Source organism: Cicer arietinum, chromosome 6 (assembly GCF_000331145.2).
Source record: "Cicer arietinum cultivar CDC Frontier isolate Library 1 chromosome 6, Cicar.CDCFrontier_v2.0, whole genome shotgun sequence".
Classification (NCBI taxonomy): domain Eukaryota; kingdom Viridiplantae; phylum Streptophyta; class Magnoliopsida; order Fabales; family Fabaceae; genus Cicer; species Cicer arietinum.
This window is the reverse complement of record NC_021165.2, coordinates 47,169,214-47,193,265: the sequence shown is the minus strand read 5'-3', so window position 1 is coordinate 47,193,265 and position 24,052 is coordinate 47,169,214. Positions and strand designations below refer to the sequence as shown.

Sequence of the window (24,052 nt, the reverse complement as noted above, 5' to 3'; positions counted from 1 at the left end):
GGAACTTTAGAAGCAAGAGAGTTGAGAATGGATGAAAGGAGTCGGAGTAATTCTGGAAAACAAGCATTGGTAGCATATGCCAACAAGCAAGAAGACTAGAAAAAGAAATTGAAGAAGAATAAATTCAAAAAACCTGATGACAAGTCTGAGTCTTCATCAGAAGAGGGCAATGCAAGTGGTAAATCAGAAGAAAGATCAAATCACTTTAACATGAAGAAGGTGCAATGTTACAATTTAGAGAAATTTGAACACTTTTCTAATGAATGTAGGGCTAACAAAGGAGGAAAACAGAAAAAGAAAGAAGAAGATGAAGCATGCGTTGCCCAAGAAGATTTTGACTCAAATACAGTCTTATTGATGGCTACCACAAACGGTGAACGTTCTCCATTTTCAGACATAGTCTTGTTAATGACTACCACAAACGAAGAACATTGTTAATGACACAGTTTTGACAGATTTGATAAGTCTAACTTTTTCAAGGATGGAGAATATTTGATATCCAAGTTTCATAACAGTTATGTGAATGAATTAGTCTACCAAATCATGTTTCAAAGCGTAAAATGAATTGATTATGGGATGAATGATATAATATTTTATAAGAATAATTTGATAAGTTTCACAACACATCCCATTTATATTTGATCATGGTGTAAACTATTCCATCTTTTATTATGCACCTAAATGTAGGATTCTATTTTTTTTGTTTTTCCTTTATTGCATCGTTCCTTTTTCATTAGTCTCATCTACATTGGATGCCTTCATGAGAAGAACTTTCATTGCTTCGTCTCCTACCTTTCTTTGATGTGTTATGTCCATTTTGAAGAGGATGATACATTTCACTCAATGATCAAGCCTCTTACAACAACCTATCTATGTGCTTCCAACATCTTATATTGACATAGGACCTTTACAACCACTATTGTTGATAAAACTTCAATTATGTTTAAATACATTTTCATTTATATTTTAGAGTTTACAATTATATAAAGGTCTTCAAATTAGTATAAAGGAGTAAGTCATCGAACTCGTGTGAATGGTACAATACACATAGGTACAAACAAACACAAACATCAAATATTTGTGTAACCTAATAGTAACATCATGACACATTCTTAAATATTTATTAAATTTAATCATGACAAAAAATATAAATTTAATAATCTAAGTATCAACATTTATAATCTAAATTTAATAATGAAAAAAAATTTAAGTAGTCATTCCTCACTTTTTCAAGAAACATGTATTAATCATCTAATTCAATTAATATATTACTCCTAACATTTCATATTTATAACATATAATCAACATAACACTAATCATACATTATCTCATTTAATAGAAATATCATTTATCTAAATAAACTTGGTAATCACGGTAATAAGTGTTCACTTAAGCATCATTAATCTTGAAGGAGGCTATCAAAATATTAAGTAATCAAATAAAATAATAGAATACCACCATTAGAATTAGTAAACTAAATAGCTCTGTATTAACATATATATCATTTTCTCAGGTCAATATATAATTTCTAAATATAGTCTCTAATTGACATACTCACACCACATCAATATCAGGATATGCAAATGCAAATACAATGCTTATTTGAATGTGTTGTTTATGTTTTCGAATGAAATCACATAATAACTATTAATGCATCACTTCTTATAAATGTGGTAGCAAAGTAACTCTAAAACTCGTAGGAGAAATGTGACATTATGTATTCAAGTCCTTCTTATGCTTGTTCAACATCATAACTCCCTAAGTCACTATTAGCATCTAGTTGGGGTACTGATGAGTTGCACAGTAACTCCGAAAATTGGATGTAATCACTTCTTGTACCTTTGGAATCTTAACCCTCACTTATACCTTTATCCGCTCATCGTCCTTAGTTACTCCTTACTTCTGGAGGTTATAATGGGCATGGATCATGTAATCTCAACATCATATTTAGTCAAAGTTAATCAATACATCATTATTTAGTTATAATTTGTTTCATAATCACATTTTAACACATGCATCATATATATATATATATATATATATATATATATATATATAAAAATTCATAAATTTAATTCATTTAATTATTTTTTATCACTTAATCATTAAGATAATCACATTATGTAACATATTTCACCTTGTTCCTTATGAACCAACATCAATTACTCACATATTTGTTTATACACATAAACACTTCATACTTTATATTTACACATAAATCATCGTATACTCTTCACTTATGTATATAAACATGATTTATTATGTTTTCATAATTCACATTCAACATATCATAATTAATCGTATCATATATTCATAATTCTTGTTTGCAGGTTACAATTAATCATGTCAAATATTTACCTCCTATGATGATCAACACATAATTATTCAATATAAATACTAACATGGCCTATCGAGTTTCTAAACTCATTTTTTATTTCATAAAATTCCACATTCACATTTAATCCATTTATTAAATTACTACACAAGGACCGCAGCCGAAGCAAGTCTTATATATTGTGAGAATTATATAATTTTTTGTTTATACTACATGCAATACCCATGAATTGGTAAGGTAAAAATTTGCTCTTACTTTATTTACAGTAGCAAATTCACCACTTAGTGTGTGCTCTGACATTTTCTGACAAAGTCACTTTTATGATAAGGAATAATAATTAAAAAATTGAAAACGAAAATATAATATTAAAAGTACAATTAAAATTAGTATGTCAAAGATTAGGGAAAGTGGGTTTACCACTTGATGAAAAATGATCCTTAAAATCTCATTTATGCACATTAGCTACTTAACAATTTGGTTATTTCATTATTGATAAATTTGAAAAAAAAAATGGTTTATGTCTTATCAGTGTTTATAGAAAAATGGGTATGTGTCTAAGGAATACGGAAAATGGGTTTTATCACTTTTTAAAAGAAACATCTCTAATGTTTAAAAGAGAACTCTAAATAGAGGTTGAGCTCAATTATGGTGGTATCTTTCCATCCACGTTCAAGAATCAAGATGGATTTGTGTTTTATGATCATATAGATATATGCTTTATTCAAGGTGATCAACTAATGGTTTTTTCTAACTTATTCAAAGGTTACATTTCAAGAATAAAGGTATAAACAAGCAAGGACTCATGGTTGAGTCTTGTAACTGAAAACAAGGAAGAGGTGCAAGCTATTTTCTCTAGATTTCTGTGGAGGGTAGGAGAGGAGAAACTTAAATATTGTTTAGAAGTAAGCTTCGCACCGCGAGACAATGCCCCGTATTCACAAAATTGTATTGTCTCGCATTGCGATAAATAGGTTTTCTATTGCAAGACCAAATAGATAGTTAAGTTTTTTGAGAATGGATCTTAGCATTGTGAGACTAACTTTTTTATGGGAATAAATACAAAAATACGATAACAAGTAATATGCAGAGGATATAAAAAAATTCACTCAACTTGCAAGAACTCGTGAGGAGCAACAACAAATATATATGGCAACAAATTAATCAAAATAAAAAAGCGTAAAGAACACCGATATTTTAACGTGAAAACCCCCCAATGCAAGGGTAAAAACCACGGGTCGTCCAGACCAAAGAAATAGCTCCACTATAATCAAATAAGGATACAAGAAAGACTCAAAATGATGCACAAAGTGTGCCTACAACCAGCCAAAATAATAAAACACTAAAGCTTACAAATGAAAAGAAAGAAGAAGAAAAACTCTCAAAAATTTGTTGTTCGAGCACGATTCCTCCACCTCCACAAACCGTTTCTCCTCTTTACAAAATCGAGAATAAGGTTTACTCTCCTCTTTTCTCTTTTGGTGGATGTCTTTTCTTTTAAAATAGTCTATCTCTTACAACCGTAATCAATCCACTCTCCACTTAAATAAGCGAGACACATATCACTACGCGAAAAAACGGATTTTACAGCGCTTTTTTTAAGCCATTTACAGCGCTTTTTCAAAAAAATAAGCGCTGTGGAAACGAGCGCTGTAAATGATACAACAGCGCTTTTAAAAAAGCGCTATAAAACATGTAAATACAACGCGCGCTTGTTACGCACATTTTACAGCGCTTCTTCACAAAAAGCGCTGTAATATGCACCCCATTATATGAGTTATGGGTGTGCATTTTACAGCGCTTTCTCAAAAAAGCGCTCTAAAATGCACAACCATAACTCATATATGGGTGGCATATTACAGCGCTTTCTCACAAAAGCGTTGTAATATGCCCACCCATAATTTCATATATGGGTGTGCATATTACAGCGCTTTCTCAAAAAAGCGCTGAAATATGCCCACCCATAATTTCATATATGGGTGTGCATATTACAGCGCTTTCTCAAAAAAGCGCTGTAAAATGACCACCCATAATTTCATATATGGGTGTGCATATTACAACGCTTCCTCAAAAAAGCGCTGTAAAATGCCCACCCATAATTTCATATATGGGTGTGCATATTACAGCGCTTTCTCAAAAAAGCGCTGTAAAATGCCCACCCATAATTTCATATATGGGTGTGCATATTACAGCGCTTTCTCAAAAAAGCGCTGTAAAATGCCCACCCATAATTTCATATATGGGTGTGCATATTACAGCGCTTTCTCAAAAAAGCGCTGTAAAATGCCCACCCATAATTTCATATATGGGTGTGCATATTACAGCGCTTTCTCAAAAAAGCGCTGTAAAATGCCCACCCATAATTTCATATATGGGTGTGCATATTACAGCGCTTTCTCAAAAAAGCGCTGTAAAATGCCCACCCATAATTTCATATATGGGTGTGCATATTACAGCGCTTTCTCAAAAAAGCGCTGTAAAATGCCCACCCATAATTTCATATATGGGTGTGCATATTACAGCGCTTTCTCAAAAAAGCGCTGTAAAATGCCCACCCATAATTTCATATATGGGTGTGCATATTACAGCGCTTTCTCAAAAAAGCGCTGTAAAATGCCCACCCATAATTTCATATATGGGTGTGCATATTACAGCGCTTTCTCAAAAAAGCGCTGTAAAATGCCCACCCATAATTTCATATATGGGTGTGCATATTACAGCGCTTTCTCAAAAAAGCGCTGTAAAATGCCCACCCATAATTTCATATATGGGTGTGCATATTACAGCGCTTTCTCAAAAAAGCGCTGTAAAATGCCCACCCATAATTTCATATATGGGTGTGCATATTACAGCGCTTTCTCAAAAAAGCGCTGTAAAATGCCCACCCATAATTTCATATATGGGTGTGCATATTACAGCGCTTTCTCAAAAAAGCGCTGTAAAATGCCCACCCATAATTTCATATATGGGTGTGCATATTACAGCGCTTTCTCAAAAAAGCGCTGTAAAATGCCCACCCATAATTTCATATATGGGTGTGCATATTACAGCGCTTTCTCAAAAAAGCGCTGTAAAATGCCCACCCATAATTTCATATATGGGTGTGCATATTACAGCGCTTTCTCAAAAAAGCGCTGTAAAATGCCCACCCATAATTTCATATATGGGTGTGCATATTACAGCGCTTTCTCAAAAAAGCGCTGTAAAATGCCCACCCATAATTTCATATATGGGTGTGCATATTACAGCGCTTTCTCAAAAAAGCGCTGTAAAATGCCCACCCATAATTTCATATATGGGTGTGCATATTACAGCGCTTTCTCAAAAAAGCGCTGTAAAATGCCCACCCATAATTTCATATATGGGTGTGCATATTACAGCGCTTTCTCAAAAAAGCGCTGTAAAATGCCCACCCATAATTTCATATATGGGTGTGCATATTACAGCGCTTTCTCAAAAAAGCGCTGTAAAATGCCCACCCATAATTTCATATATGGGTGTGCATATTACAGCGCTTTCTCAAAAAAGCGCTGTAAAATGCCCACCCATAATTTCATATATGGGTGTGCATATTACAGCGCTTTCTCAAAAAAGCGCTGTAAAATGCCCACCCATAATTTCATATATGGGTGTGCATATTACAGCGCTTTCTCAAAAAAGCGCTGTAAAATGCCCACCCATAATTTCATATATGGGTGTGCATATTACAGCGCTTTCTCAAAAAAGCGCTGTAAAATGCCCACCCATAATTTCATATATGGGTGTGCATATTACAGCGCTTTCTCAAAAAAGCGCTGTAAAATGCCCACCCATAATTTCATATATGGGTGTGCATATTACAGCGCTTTCTCAAAAAAGCGCTGTAAAATGCCCACCCATAATTTCATATATGGGTGTGCATATTACAGCGCTTTCTCAAAAAAGCGCTGTAAAATGCCCACCCATAATTTCATATATGGGTGTGCATATTACAGCGCTTTCTCAAAAAAGCGCTGTAAAATGCCCACCCATAATTTCATATATGGGTGTGCATATTACAGCGCTTTCTCAAAAAAGCGCTGTAAAATGCCCACCCATAATTTCATATATGGGTGTGCATATTACAGCGCTTTCTCAAAAAAGCGCTGTAAAATGCCCACCCATAATTTCATATATGGGTGTGCATATTACAGCGCTTTCTCAAAAAAGCGCTGTAAAATGCCCACCCATAATTTCATATATGGGTGTGCATATTACAGCGCTTTCTCAAAAAAGCGCTGTAAAATGCCCACCCATAATTTCATATATGGGTGTGCATATTACAGCGCTTTCTCAAAAAAGCGCTGTAAAATGCCCACCCATAATTTCATATATGGGTGTGCATATTACAGCGCTTTCTCAAAAAAGCGCTGTAAAATGCCCACCCATAATTTCATATATGGGTGTGCATATTACAGCGCTTTCTCAAAAAAGCGCTGTAAAATGCCCACCCATAATTTCATATATGGGTGTGCATATTACAGCGCTTTCTCAAAAAAGCGCTGTAAAATGCCCACCCATAATTTCATATATGGGTGTGCATATTACAGCGCTTTCTCAAAAAAGCGCTGTAAAATGCCCACCCATAATTTCATATATGGGTGTGCATATTACAGCGCTTTCTCAAAAAAGCGCTGTAAAATGCCCACCCATAATTTCATATATGGGTGTGCATATTACAGCGCTTTCTCAAAAAAGCGCTGTAAAATGCCCACCCATAATTTCATATATGGGTGTGCATATTACAGCGCTTTCTCAAAAAAGCGCTGTAAAATGCCCACCCATAATTTCATATATGGGTGTGCATATTACAGCGCTTTCTCAAAAAAGCGCTGTAAAATGCCCACCCATAATTTCATATATGGGTGTGCATATTACAGCGCTTTCTCAAAAAAGCGCTGTAAAATGCCCACCCATAATTTCATATATGGGTGTGCATATTACAGCGCTTTCTCAAAAAAGCGCTGTAAAATGCCCACCCATAATTTCATATATGGGTGTGCATATTACAGCGCTTTCTCAAAAAAGCGCTGTAAAATGCCCACCCATAATTTCATATATGGGTGTGCATATTACAGCGCTTTCTCAAAAAAGCGCTGTAAAATGCCCACCCATAATTTCATATATGGGTGTGCATATTACAGCGCTTTCTCAAAAAAGCGCTGTAAAATGCCCACCCATAATTTCATATATGGGTGTGCATATTACAGCGCTTTCTCAAAAAAGCGCTGTAAAATGCCCACCCATAATTTCATATATGGGTGTGCATATTACAGCGCTTTCTCAAAAAAGCGCTGTAAAATGCCCACCCATAATTTCATATATGGGTGTGCATATTACAGCGCTTTCTCAAAAAAGCGCTGTAAAATGCCCACCCATAATTTCATATATGGGTGTGCATATTACAGCGCTTTCTCAAAAAAGCGCTGTAAAATGCCCACCCATAATTTCATATATGGGTGTGCATATTACAGCGCTTTCTCAAAAAAGCGCTGTAAAATGCCCACCCATAATTTCATATATGGGTGTGCATATTACAGCGCTTTCTCAAAAAAGCGCTGTAAAATGCCCACCCATAATTTCATATATGGGTGTGCATATTACAGCGCTTTCTCAAAAAAGCGCTGTAAAATGCCCACCCATAATTTCATATATGGGTGTGCATATTACAGCGCTTTCTCAAAAAAGCGCTGTAAAATGCCCACCCATAATTTCATATATGGGTGTGCATATTACAGCGCTTTCTCAAAAAAGCGCTGTAAAATGCCCACCCATAATTTCATATATGGGTGTGCATATTACAGCGCTTTCTCAAAAAAGCGCTGTAAAATGCCCACCCATAATTTCATATATGGGTGTGCATATTACAGCGCTTTCTCAAAAAAGCGCTGTAAAATGCCCACCCATAATTTCATATATGGGTGTGCATATTACAGCGCTTTCTCAAAAAAGCGCTGTAAAATGCCCACCCATAATTTCATATATGGGTGTGCATATTACAGCGCTTTCTCAAAAAAGCGCTGTAAAATGCCCACCCATAATTTCATATATGGGTGTGCATATTACAGCGCTTTCTCAAAAAAGCGCTGTAAAATGCCCACCCATAATTTCATATATGGGTGTGCATATTACAGCGCTTTCTCAAAAAAGCGCTGTAAAATGCCCACCCATAATTTCATATATGGGTGTGCATATTACAGCGCTTTCTCAAAAAAGCGCTGTAAAATGCCCACCCATAATTTCATATATGGGTGTGCATATTACAGCGCTTTCTCAAAAAAGCGCTGTAAAATGCCCACCCATAATTTCATATATGGGTGTGCATATTACAGCGCTTTCTCAAAAAAGCGCTGTAAAATGCCCACCCATAATTTCATATATGGGTGTGCATATTACAGCGCTTTCTCAAAAAAGCGCTGTAAAATGCCCACCCATAATTTCATATATGGGTGTGCATATTACAGCGCTTTCTCAAAAAAGCGCTGTAAAATGCCCACCCATAATTTCATATATGGGTGTGCATATTACAGCGCTTTCTCAAAAAAGCGCTGTAAAATGCCCACCCATAATTTCATATATGGGTGTGCATATTACAGCGCTTTCTCAAAAAAGCGCTGTAAAATGCCCACCCATAATTTCATATATGGGTGTGCATATTACAGCGCTTTCTCAAAAAAGCGCTGTAAAATGCCCACCCATAATTTCATATATGGGTGTGCATATTACAGCGCTTTCTCAAAAAAGCGCTGTAAAATGCCCACCCATAATTTCATATATGGGTGTGCATATTACAGCGCTTTCTCAAAAAAGCGCTGTAAAATGCCCACCCATAATTTCATATATGGGTGTGCATATTACAGCGCTTTCTCAAAAAAGCGCTGTAAAATGCCCACCCATAATTTCATATATGGGTGTGCATATTACAGCGCTTTCTCAAAAAAGCGCTGTAAAATGCCCACCCATAATTTCATATATGGGTGTGCATATTACAGCGCTTTCTCAAAAAAGCGCTGTAAAATGCCCACCCATAATTTCATATATGGGTGTGCATATTACAGCGCTTTCTCAAAAAAGCGCTGTAAAATGCCCACCCATAATTTCATATATGGGTGTGCATATTACAGCGCTTTCTCAAAAAAGCGCTGTAAAATGCCCACCCATAATTTCATATATGGGTGTGCATATTACAGCGCTTTCTCAAAAAAGCGCTGTAAAATGCCCACCCATAATTTCATATATGGGTGTGCATATTACAGCGCTTTCTCAAAAAAGCGCTGTAAAATGCCCACCCATAATTTCATATATGGGTGTGCATATTACAGCGCTTTCTCAAAAAAGCGCTGTAAAATGCCCACCCATAATTTCATATATGGGTGTGCATATTACAGCGCTTTCTCAAAAAAGCGCTGTAAAATGCCCACCCATAATTTCATATATGGGTGTGCATATTACAGCGCTTTCTCAAAAAAGCGCTGTAAAATGCCCACCCATAATTTCATATATGGGTGTGCATATTACAGCGCTTTCTCAAAAAAGCGCTGTAAAATGCCCACCCATAATTTCATATATGGGTGTGCATATTACAGCGCTTTCTCAAAAAAGCGCTGTAAAATGCCCACCCATAATTTCATATATGGGTGTGCATATTACAGCGCTTTCTCAAAAAAGCGCTGTAAAATGCCCACCCATAATTTCATATATGGGTGTGCATATTACAGCGCTTTCTCAAAAAAGCGCTGTAAAATGCCCACCCATAATTTCATATATGGGTGTGCATATTACAGCGCTTTCTCAAAAAAGCGCTGTAAAATGCCCACCCATAATTTCATATATGGGTGTGCATATTACAGCGCTTTCTCAAAAAAGCGCTGTAAAATGCCCACCCATAATTTCATATATGGGTGTGCATATTACAGCGCTTTCTCAAAAAAGCGCTGTAAAATGCCCACCCATAATTTCATATATGGGTGTGCATATTACAGCGCTTTCTCAAAAAAGCGCTGTAAAATGCCCACCCATAATTTCATATATGGGTGTGCATATTACAGCGCTTTCTCAAAAAAGCGCTGTAAAATGCCCACCCATAATTTCATATATGGGTGTGCATATTACAGCGCTTTCTCAAAAAAGCGCTGTAAAATGCCCACCCATAATTTCATATATGGGTGTGCATATTACAGCGCTTTCTCAAAAAAGCGCTGTAAAATGCCCACCCATAATTTCATATATGGGTGTGCATATTACAGCGCTTTCTCAAAAAAGCGCTGTAAAATGCCCACCCATAATTTCATATATGGGTGTGCATATTACAGCGCTTTCTCAAAAAAGCGCTGTAAAATGCCCACCCATAATTTCATATATGGGTGTGCATATTACAGCGCTTTCTCAAAAAAGCGCTGTAAAATGCCCACCCATAATTTCATATATGGGTGTGCATATTACAGCGCTTTCTCAAAAAAGCGCTGTAAAATGCCCACCCATAATTTCATATATGGGTGTGCATATTACAGCGCTTTCTCAAAAAAGCGCTGTAAAATGCCCACCCATAATTTCATATATGGGTGTGCATATTACAGCGCTTTCTCAAAAAAGCGCTGTAAAATGCCCACCCATAATTTCATATATGGGTGTGCATATTACAGCGCTTTCTCAAAAAAGCGCTGTAAAATGCCCACCCATAATTTCATATATGGGTGTGCATATTACAGCGCTTTCTCAAAAAAGCGCTGTAAAATGCCCACCCATAATTTCATATATGGGTGTGCATATTACAGCGCTTTCTCAAAAAAGCGCTGTAAAATGCCCACCCATAATTTCATATATGGGTGTGCATATTACAGCGCTTTCTCAAAAAAGCGCTGTAAAATGCCCACCCATAATTTCATATATGGGTGTGCATATTACAGCGCTTTCTCAAAAAAGCGCTGTAAAATGCCCACCCATAATTTCATATATGGGTGTGCATATTACAGCGCTTTCTCAAAAAAGCGCTGTAAAATGCCCACCCATAATTTCATATATGGGTGTGCATATTACAGCGCTTTCTCAAAAAAGCGCTGTAAAATGCCCACCCATAATTTCATATATGGGTGTGCATATTACAGCGCTTTCTCAAAAAAGCGCTGTAAAATGCCCACCCATAATTTCATATATGGGTGTGCATATTACAGCGCTTTCTCAAAAAAGCGCTGTAAAATGCCCACCCATAATTTCATATATGGGTGTGCATATTACAGCGCTTTCTCAAAAAAGCGCTGTAAAATGCCCACCCATAATTTCATATATGGGTGTGCATATTACAGCGCTTTCTCAAAAAAGCGCTGTAAAATGCCCACCCATAATTTCATATATGGGTGTGCATATTACAGCGCTTTCTCAAAAAAGCGCTGTAAAATGCCCACCCATAATTTCATATATGGGTGTGCATATTACAGCGCTTTCTCAAAAAAGCGCTGTAAAATGCCCACCCATAATTTCATATATGGGTGTGCATATTACAGCGCTTTCTCAAAAAAGCGCTGTAAAATGCCCACCCATAATTTCATATATGGGTGTGCATATTACAGCGCTTTCTCAAAAAAGCGCTGTAAAATGCCCACCCATAATTTCATATATGGGTGTGCATATTACAGCGCTTTCTCAAAAAAGCGCTGTAAAATGCCCACCCATAATTTCATATATGGGTGTGCATATTACAGCGCTTTCTCAAAAAAGCGCTGTAAAATGCCCACCCATAATTTCATATATGGGTGTGCATATTACAGCGCTTTCTCAAAAAAGCGCTGTAAAATGCCCACCCATAATTTCATATATGGGTGTGCATATTACAGCGCTTTCTCAAAAAAGCGCTGTAAAATGCCCACCCATAATTTCATATATGGGTGTGCATATTACAGCGCTTTCTCAAAAAAGCGCTGTAAAATGCCCACCCATAATTTCATATATGGGTGTGCATATTACAGCGCTTTCTCAAAAAAGCGCTGTAAAATGCCCACCCATAATTTCATATATGGGTGTGCATATTACAGCGCTTTCTCAAAAAAGCGCTGTAAAATGCCCACCCATAATTTCATATATGGGTGTGCATATTACAGCGCTTTCTCAAAAAAGCGCTGTAAAATGCCCACCCATAATTTCATATATGGGTGTGCATATTACAGCGCTTTCTCAAAAAAGCGCTGTAAAATGCCCACCCATAATTTCATATATGGGTGTGCATATTACAGCGCTTTCTCAAAAAAGCGCTGTAAAATGCCCACCCATAATTTCATATATGGGTGTGCATATTACAGCGCTTTCTCAAAAAAGCGCTGTAAAATGCCCACCCATAATTTCATATATGGGTGTGCATATTACAGCGCTTTCTCAAAAAAGCGCTGTAAAATGCCCACCCATAATTTCATATATGGGTGTGCATATTACAGCGCTTTCTCAAAAAAGCGCTGTAAAATGCCCACCCATAATTTCATATATGGGTGTGCATATTACAGCGCTTTCTCAAAAAAGCGCTGTAAAATGCCCACCCATAATTTCATATATGGGTGTGCATATTACAGCGCTTTCTCAAAAAAGCGCTGTAAAATGCCCACCCATAATTTCATATATGGGTGTGCATATTACAGCGCTTTCTCAAAAAAGCGCTGTAAAATGCCCACCCATAATTTCATATATGGGTGTGCATATTACAGCGCTTTCTCAAAAAAGCGCTGTAAAATGCCCACCCATAATTTCATATATGGGTGTGCATATTACAGCGCTTTCTCAAAAAAGCGCTGTAAAATGCCCACCCATAATTTCATATATGGGTGTGCATATTACAGCGCTTTCTCAAAAAAGCGCTGTAAAATGCCCACCCATAATTTCATATATGGGTGTGCATATTACAGCGCTTTCTCAAAAAAGCGCTGTAAAATGCCCACCCATAATTTCATATATGGGTGTGCATATTACAGCGCTTTCTCAAAAAAGCGCTGTAAAATGCCCACCCATAATTTCATATATGGGTGTGCATATTACAGCGCTTTCTCAAAAAAGCGCTGTAAAATGCCCACCCATAATTTCATATATGGGTGTGCATATTACAGCGCTTTCTCAAAAAAGCGCTGTAAAATGCCCACCCATAATTTCATATATGGGTGTGCATATTACAGCGCTTTCTCAAAAAAGCGCTGTAAAATGCCCACCCATAATTTCATATATGGGTGTGCATATTACAGCGCTTTCTCAAAAAAGCGCTGTAAAATGCCCACCCATAATTTCATATATGGGTGTGCATATTACAGCGCTTTCTCAAAAAAGCGCTGTAAAATGCCCACCCATAATTTCATATATGGGTGTCATGTGTTTTACAGCGCTTGTGAAAGAAGCGCTGTAATAGGTAGTTAAATTCAATGAAAGCGCATGTGTTTTACAGCGCTTGTGAAAAAAGCGCTGTAATAGGTAGTTAAATTCAATGAAAGCGCATGTGTTTTACAGCGCTTGTGAAAAAAGCGTTGTAACTGATTCGCGAAAGCGCTTCCTTTTACAGAGCTTTTTTGACAAGCGCTGTAAAGGCCTTATAACGTGATGGGCAAACGTTATATGACCTACTACAGCACTTGGTTTACAGCGCTTTGCATCAAAAAGCGCTGTAATAGGTTCCGTTATTTTTAAAATATAATTACAACAGCGCTTGTGTTTAGCAAGCGCTGTAAAATGGGCGCTATTAAATGTCATTTTTGGCGTAGTGTAGGCTACAATATTTGGGTCTTTCTCCATGTAAGAATGGAGCTCAATACCTAAGACATCTCTCCCTCACAACTATGTGGAGATAATCGCCAAAACGACGATATCATAACAAGTTTCAAAGTTCCCACTTGGTAATGCTTTAGTCATCATATAAGAACCATTATAATCAGTATGAACTTTAGTCAACTCCAACAACTTAGCTTCCAAAACATCACGTATCCAATGATACCTCACATAAATGTATTTGGACCTGCTATGAAACGTCGAATTCTTACCGACATGAACAACACTTTGACTATCAACAAATAATACATATTTGTCCTGAATAAACCCAAGCTCCTACAAGAATTTCTACAATCAAATTAACTCTTTGCATGTTGCGGTACTGGCAATGAACTCTGCCTTAGTTGTAGACAATGGTGCACATTTTTTTAATCTCGACTGCCAAGCCACAACTCCCTCTACAAATTTAATCATATAGCCTGAAGTCGACTTCCTTGAGTCAATATCTCCAGCCATATATGAATCAGAGTACCCCACCAAAATAGGTTTATCACCTCCAAAACAAAGCCGCATACATGTAGTACCACGAAGATACCTCAAAATCCATTTTACAGCATTCCAATGCTCTTTAGCTAGATTTGACAAAAATCTAGTGATTGTACCAACAACATGCGCAATATTTGGTATTGTACACACCATTGCATACATCAAACTACCTGCAACAGAAGCATAAGGAACTCGTTCCATGTCTCTCTTCTAATATTAACTAGAAGGACTTTGTTTAGAACTCAACTTAAAATAAGCAGCAAGAGGAGTACTTAGAGCCTTAGATTTTTCCATTTGAAACATTTGCAACACTATCTCAATATAGTGTTCTTGTGACATCCAAAGTTTCTTCTTCTTTCGGTCACGCATGATTCTTATGCCAAGAATCTGTTTAGGTGTTCTCATGTCTTTCATGACAAATGACTCACTCAACTGCTTCTTTAACATGTCAATCTTGGAAATATTTTCCCAACAATAAGTATGTCATCTATATATAATAACAGGATAATAAAACCATCGTTATAAAATTTTCTAATAAATACACAATGGTTCAAAGTAGTATTCATGTATCTTTGGTCACACATAACAAACTCAAACTTTTTGTACCACTGCATTTGAGCTTGCTTCAAACCGTATAGACTTTTTCTTAGTCTACACACATAGTTTTCCTTGACTTCAACAACAAAACGATCAGGTTGCTTCATGTAAGTCTCTTCCTCCAAATCACCATGAAGAAAAGTCGATTTTACATCCATTTGCTCTACCTCTAAGTCGAGAGTAGCTATCAAACTCAACATAGATCTAATTGATGACATTTTTACCATAAGTGAGAAAATTTTCATTAAAATCAACACCCTTTCTTTGACGGAAACCTTTCACCACTAATGTGGTTTTATACCTCAGAGACTTTGAGTTACTCTTGAGTTTCACTCTATAGATCCACTTGTTTTCCAAAGCCCTTTTGCCTTTTGGCGTTTTCACCAAATCATAAGTGTGATTATCATGCAAAGATTTCATCTCATCATGCATTGCATCCAACCACTTTTGACTTTCTTTACTCTCCATGGCATCTCGAAAATACTCAGGTTCCCCTTCATTAGTCAAATTCAAATACTCGTAAGAACCATACCTTCTAGATGGTTATCATTTCCTCTTAGACCTCTTGAGTTGGGTTTGAGATGATTCAGAAGCATCTCTAAGATTTCCATCATGTGACAACCCATGACCTTCACCTGTTGGAATATTTACCTTATCTCCAAAATGATAATCATCAACACGATCATGCGGCTCATCATTCTAAATATTCTCTGAACATTGCCATTAGTAGTATCTAAATTAGGAACAGGTGACCGAATTGGATCACCATCAGTCAAGATGTTATCTCTCTCAAGTGTAGTCTTCTCCACCTTATCAATGTCTTTAATAGTTTGGTTTTCCATGAAAACTACATCATGACTTCTAATAACCTTTTTGCCTATAGGAATATACAACTTGTAGCCAAATTCATCTTTCCCATAACCAATGAAGATACACTTCTTTGACTTTGCATCCAGCATGGATCTTTCATCCTTTGGAACATGCACAAAAGTCTTGCAACCAAAGACTCTCAATGATCATACTTGACATTCTTGCAAAAAATTACCTTGTTTGGTACCTCACTATTCAAAGAGACAGTAGGAGTAAGATTAATAACATGCAGCGTTGTGTACAATGCCTCACCCCAATAATGTTAAGGGAACTTACCTTTAGAGAACATACACATCACTCTCTCAACAAGTGTTCGATTCATTCTCTCTACTAAATCATCCAGCTGAAGAGTTTTAGGAGGAGTCTTTTCATGTGTTATACCCTGCTGTTTGCAATAGACATCAAAGGGTCCATAATATTCACTATCGTTGTCAGTACAAATATGTTTCAGCTTCTTGCATGTCTTCCTCTCAACCAAAGCATGAAATTATTTGAATTTCTCCAGCCCTTGGTCTTTTGTCTTCAGAAAATAAACTCATAGTTTCCTAGAACAGTCGTCAATAAAAGTAACAAAATAAAGTGCACCACTAAAAAACTTTACCTTTAAAGGGCCACATGCGTCATAATGCACCAACTGAAGCAACTCTAACTTTTTAGAGAGATGATGTCTTTTGAAGGATACTCTAGTTTATTTACCAATTATGCAGTGAGAACATTTCTCCAAATCTATAATCTTCAATTATGGAAGCACATCCTTTTTTGGTAAACAATTTAACCATTTTTCACTTATATGGCTAAACCTTTGGTGCCACAAAGATGATTCCATATCCACGACCTTCACACTTTCTTTAACAACCAAAGCTTTTGTCCAATACGGTTTACTAATTTTCTCTCCAAGTAGTCTTCATGTATCCTTGGTCACACCTAACAAACTCAAACTTTTTGCACCATTGCATTGGAGCTTGCTTCAAACCATATAGACTCTTTCTTAGTCTACACACACAGTCTTCCTTGTCTTCAACAAGAAAATCATCAAGTTGCTTCAAGTAAATATGTTCCTCCAAATTACCATGAAGGAAAGTCGTTTTTACATCCATTTGTTTTACCTCTAAGTCAAGAGTAACTGCCAAACTCAACATGGTTCTAATTGATGACATTTTACCACAAGTGAAAAAATCTCATTAAAATCAACACCATTTCTTTGATGGAAACCTTTCACCACTAATCTGACTTTATACCTCGGAGACTTTGAGTTACTCTAAAGTTTCACTGTATAGATATACCTGTTTTCCAAAGTCCTTTTGCCTTTTCGCAACTTCACCAAATCATAAGTGTGATTATCATGCAAAGATTTCATCTCATCATGCATTGCATCCAACCACTTTTGACTTTCTTTACTCTCCATGGCATCTCGAAAATACTCAGGTTCCCCTTCATTAGTCAAATTCAAATACTCGTAAGAACCATACCTTCTAGATGGTTATCATTTCCTCTTAGACCTCTTGAGTTGGGTTTGAGATGATTCAGAAGCATCTCTAAGATTTCCATCATGTGACAACCCATGACCTTCACCTGTTGGAATATTTACCTTATCTCCAAAATGATAATCATCAACACGATCATGCGGCTCATCATTCTAAATATTCTCTGAACATTGCCATTAGTAGTATCTAAATTAGGAACAGGTGACCGAATTGGATCACCATCAGTCAAGATGTTATCTCTCTCAAGTGTAGTCTTCTCCACCTTATCAATGTCTTTAATAGTTTGGTTTTCCATGAAAACTACATCATGACTTCTAATAACCTTTTTGCCTATAGGAATATACAACTTGTAGCCAAATTCATCTTTCCCATAACCAATGAAGATACACTTCTTTGACTTTGCATCCAGCATGGATCTTTCATCCTTTGGAACATGCACAAAAGTCTTGCAACCAAAGACTCTCAATGATCATACTTGACATTCTTGCAAAAAATTACCTTGTTTGGTACCTCACTATTCAAAGAGACAGTAGGAGTAAGATTAATAACATGCAGCGTCGTGTACAATGCCTCACCCCAATAATGTTAAGGGAACTTACCTTTAGAGAACATACACATCACTCTCTCAACAAGTGTTCGATTCATTCTCTCTACTAAATCATCCAGCTGAAGAGTTTTAGGAGGAGTCTTTTCATGTGTTATACCCTGCTGTTTGCAATAGACATCAAAGGGTCCATAATATTCACTATCGTTGTCAGTACAAATATGTTTCAGCTTCTTGCATGTCTTCCTCTCAACCAAAGCATGAAATTATTTGAATTTCTCCAGCCCTTGGTCTTTTGTCTTCAGAAAATAAACTCATAGTTTCCTAGAACAGTCGTCAATAAAAGTAACAAAATAAAGTGCACCACTAAAAAACTTTACCTTTAAAGGGCCACATGCGTCATAATGCACCAACTGAAGCAACTCTAACTTTTTAGAGAGATGATGTCTTTTGAAGGATACTCTAGTTTATTTACCAATTATGCAGTGAGAACATTTCTCCAAATCTATAATCTTCAATTATGGAAGCACATCCTTTTTTGGTAAACAATTTAACCATTTTTCACTTATATGGCTAAACCTTTGGTGCCACAAAGATGATTCCATATCCACGACATTCACACTTTCTTTAACAACCAAAGCTTTTGTCCAATACGGTTTACTAATTTTCTCTACTCCAGCCACAACCAAGTCACCTTTACTAAGTTTCCACTTTCTAGAAGCAAAATGATTATCAAAATCATTTTCATCAAGCATATGCACGAAGATCAAATTGAAGCGAACATTTGGAGCATGTTTGACTCCTTTAAGCAACATTTGCATTATCGTGTTGGTTTGCAAGCATACATCGCCAACACCAATTACCTTAAATACACCATCATTAATCATCTTCAAAACTCCAAAGTCACATGAAGTATAAGATGCGAAAAACTCCTTCCTCAGTGTAACATGTAGTGTAGGACCACTATCAATTATCCACTTGCTCTCATCAGATACAAGATTAATTGACTCATAGCCACGAAGAATAACAAGATCATCACTAGTAGCAGTAGTAACACGATCATCATCACGACCCATTTGTTTCTGCTTACCCTTCTTACATTTGTTATCCTTTTTCAACATAAAGCAATTCTTCTATATGTGCTCTGTTATATGGCAAAAATGACAGTCCATATTTTTGTATCTAGACTTGGACTTGCTTCTGCTATTTTCTCTACCACCCTTCGATTCTTTTTTCTAACTTCTCCCCCTATTTTTAGTGACAATAACTTCAAGTTGAGATAAAGAACCATGTGCATTCCTTCTTATCTCCTCATTCAAAACACCACCCTTATCCATTTCCAAAGAAATAACACCATTAGGAGCTGAACTCGTTATAGAAACCCAAAATGTCTCTCAACATCATCAAACTTAATACTCATTCTAGAAATTTGATCAAGGAGTCCCTGAAATTCACTCAAGTGGTCCAAAATAGACGTTCCCTCCTTATACTTCAAACTTATGAAACTATCTAGTAAGAATATTTTATTATTTCCTTATTAAGAGGCAAACAAAGTCTCTATCTTATTTCACATAGTTTTACAATTATCGCATTAACAATATGATTATAAATATTATCTTCTACATATTGCCTAACAAAATCACATACCTGTTGATGTTCAAAATCTCATTCTTCCATAGACTTATCATCCGACTTCTTACAATTAAAAATAGGAATATGCATTTTCTTCACAAATAATAGATCTTTCATCTTGCCCTTCCAAAAATAGTAATTAGTACCATTCAAGATTACCATCTTTATATTCATATTTGTCTCCATACTTCAAACAAGTCAAATAACCCTTTAACCAAGAGCTCTGATGCCACTCTGATGGGAATAAATATAGAAATACGATAACAAGTAATATGTAGAAGATATAAAATTCTCCCAACTTCCAAGAACCCGTGATGAGCAACAACAAATATATATATGACAGCAAATTAATCCATGTAAAATAGCGTAAAGAACACCAATATTTTAACGTGGAAAACCCCTCAATGTAAGGGTAAAAACCACAAATCATTTAGACCCAAAAAAATAGCTTCACTATAATCAAATAAGGGTACAGGAGAGTCTCAAAATGATACACAAAGTGTGCCTACAACCAGCCAAAATAATAAAGCACAAAAGCTTACAAATGAAAAGCAAGAAGAAGAAAAACACTCAAAAACTTGTTGTTGTTCGAGCACAATTCCTCCCTCTCCAAAAATCATTTTTCCAATTTGATCGTTGAAAACAAAGACCTGAATGTTGCCAACTGTTAACGAATGCGCAATCGATGTTTTTCTGAAATTGATTTGACAAAATCGGGAATCGGTTTACTCTCCTCTTTTCTCTTTTGGTGGCTATATTTTCTGTCAAAATAGTCTCTCTCTTACAACCCTAATCAAACCACTCTCCACTTAAATAAGTGAAACACATAGGCTACAATATTTGGACATTTCTCCACATAAGAAGGGAGCCCAATAGCCAACACTTTTTACGCTGTGATACGAGTTAGTTTTCAGACATTAGAATTATTGACATTTGACACTAAGAGACTTTCTCTCCACTGCAAAAGGACACAATTATTTCAAAAATTTCTAAGTAAAAATAGATTTCAATTTTACCTAATATTGTTAAAATTATAATTATCATTTACATATATTCTAAAATACCTTTAATAGCAATTCATTCTCTTAAAATCTTTTTTTAATTAAAGATTGATACATTAAGAACTAGGAGAATAAATTTACGAATCATGTGATAATTTAGTTGTGACAAAACAAGAAGAATAATAGATTTCCAACATTCTTCCTTATTCACAAAACTTAACTTTTTTTTTTTTTTGGAGTAGTCAAAGCCGCTTATGACAATAATAGACTTTGTCCAATGAGGAAAATTTGTTTATTTATGCTGCAACAATAAAAGTAAACAAGACAACCAATCAACCACATATAATTATTACAATTACAATATTAAACAGAAAATGAATGAAATTATAAGGTACATACATGGCCTAATACAAAATTTATGACTTATATCTAAACCCACAACTATATTATAACACTTGTGCCCAACAATTTTGTATTGAATCTCATATAATTAAAACATTGACGAATTAGTTGGCTTTCCTGCAGTTGTAACGAATTTCACCTTGACTACCAGTAAGTGGCTTCATATTTCCCATCTTAATCATAGATTTCACAAAGTCCTTATAAAAAGTTTTTGTATCACGCCTATATTTTCTAACCAATGCACTTGTGTAACCACCATTCAACAATTCCTGATCAGAATGCAGAACACCTTTCCTTTTAATCAAATCCGAAAAATATGACGTGTCAAATTGCGCCGGGGTAACATCAAGAGGAGCAAGGTTGGAGTCTCCTCCTTGTCTTGGACAAATGTGTTTAAGTTTGTTTGCAAAGTAAGGATTGATGTTGGTGTCGTTGAATATACGGTCCCTAAATTGAACACAACGTGAAAATCCAATAGTGTGTGCTCCAGAGAGAGCAACAAGATCCTTTTCATTTAGGCCATGATTGTTGAAGTTTTTGATGAGTTGAGAAATACTAAAAAAAGGTGCTGGGATGTCTGTATCTGCATCACCACGACTTGCTGTCTTTGAGTCTCTTCTTCCTAGTCTTACATTCCATGATGGCCCTCCTAACTGCATCAATATAATTGTAAATTTCAATAAATATTAATATGCAGTAAATACTTTAACTATTTGGTTAGGAGAATTTATCACTTACTAATGCATATAAAAATAATATAATTTATAATTGGTTAATCTCTTACTAATGCATATAAAAATCAATATAAGTGTATTGTTTATTTATCGTTGCCATCAAACGGACTCTAAATAAATTTCAATTATCTTGTAATTATAATATTTGGTGATTATTTTTGTTTTTCAAATTTGTAGTTATACCATGTAACACACAAGTTAGTATAAATTAGTTATTCTTGCCTTCGTGTATATTTTACCAATTTGTAGTTATACTTGTTAAGCACGAATTTGTTGGGTCTATACTTATTAAATAAAAACTTATTTACCGACTTTTATTTATCAATCAACTTTATTTTATTTATTTGATAAAAAAAAACTAAACAAGCGTTCCAATTTGCTCAAACTCAAAGAGTCAAAAAAATATTATTATTAAAGTCAAAAAAAATATTTCGTTTGGTATAGATTTAGAAAAAAAGTGATTTTATGCTTATATTTTTAATGAATGATAATTTACTCATAGATAGTATACATTATTTTAGACTTAATTTTTACGGATTAAAAAAATAATTTTAATTTTTAATAACTTAGATATTCATCATTAGAGATTTTAACATGATAAAAATCATTTTTTTTTTTATAAAAGATATGTCTTAAAACTAATTTTTATGACATACTCCTTAAAATAGTTTCTGATTTTAATATTGTTTAAAATTCTGAAATCCAAAAAATTTTATAGTAAATTCATGAAATACTTAAAATAAATTTTTAGGATAAACTATTTAAACTAATTTTTTATTTGAAAATCATATGACAAAAATTATAACAAACAATAAATAAATTAGATACTTAAAATGACATTTTTAAAAAATTTATAACAAAAAATAAAATACTATAAAAATTATTTTAGAAAAAATTGTAATAAAGGAGTCTAGTATAAGTATCACACCCTTCCTTACTATTTATATGTATTTGAAATAGCGAGAAAATTTATTAAAGAAAATGGTACGTGGAAACTCATGTAACTTATAGACATCTTGAGAGAAAGACATAGCCATGATAATTTGATAGATACAAAACGAAGAATAAATAATTGAGTAGGTTTTGAGAAATATAAGGGGGATAATATAAGAGCAATTTATTTACTACTATTACTCACAGCAACAATAGAGTCTCTAGCAGCTACAGCCAATATATCTGCACAAGAAACAACTGGTTTTCCACATGCTTCATCAACTGCTTGCTTGATTTCATCAACCACTTCAAATCCTCTCACTGATTGGATATTTGGATTTGCGTTTTTTTCGCTGTCCATGGAAGGTGTAGAGTCTAGTAGAATTGAACCATCACAACCCTGAATAAATCATAAAAAATAAAAAAGCAATGATTTAGCACTTTAAATATTCAACATCATCATATATGGGCTTCAAAAGAATTGTTGTTAAACAATGTATTTATAGAAGAAAAAAATTCTGTTACTACAACAATCAAATTTTCGACCAAATTTTAAATAGTTATTCAAAAATAAATTTCTAAATAAATAGATAAATAGATTGATTGATTTGCAAATGGATTACATGTCATTGATTATATTGTTATTATATTATAATGATAATTACGATTGTATAATGAAATAATAATATTAACTATGTAAAATTGGTGCGTCTTCTTTTTTCTCTTTGAATAACTAATTAAAAAACTAATATCCATTTTAAAAATTTTAAATCATATTATCAATTTTGATTTTTCTTTAATGATATTGCAACTGCAATTTCCAACGTATTTTACCCCAACTTTTATATTGAATAATATATTTTTTTGACAAAAATAATAGTAATAAGTTGCAAGCTATATGTAGGGAGAGATAATCTTACGTTAACAAAACAATCATGAAAGTGCAAGCGTAGTAAAGAAGCACCCATACGGTGCTCTTTTTGCACTGCAGCTTTCACAACACTTTCAATGGTGGTCAAAGCGTTGGGGCATGTGTAGTCATAGTAATTTGGTGTTAGTGCTGAAAATGTTGTGGTCGCAAGAACTGTAAACACTAAAGTCTGGATAAACATTGAGAAATAGCTATGCATATTCATTTTCGCTATGCAAATAAAGGATTATTATTGGAAAGTGATTAGTGAGCAAATTATTGAGTTATGAGGATTTTTTAATTTGTGTTGCTAATGTAT

The 24,052-nt window shown here is 35.0% G+C and overlaps 1 protein-coding gene across 1 annotated transcript; it reads right to left on the bottom strand.

The window, feature by feature from the left end:
• Positions 1-21,070: 21,070 nt before the first annotated feature.
• On the bottom strand, positions 21,071-24,052 carry LOC101491218 (peroxidase P7-like). Its single transcript, XM_004514492.4, has 3 exons — positions 23,744-24,052; positions 23,029-23,223; positions 21,071-21,809 (listed from the first exon to the last, which is right to left on the bottom strand). The coding sequence occupies exons 1-3, from the start codon at positions 23,957-23,959 to the stop codon at positions 21,261-21,263; spliced, it is 960 nt and encodes a 319-aa protein (XP_004514549.1). The 5' UTR covers positions 23,960-24,052; the 3' UTR covers positions 21,071-21,260.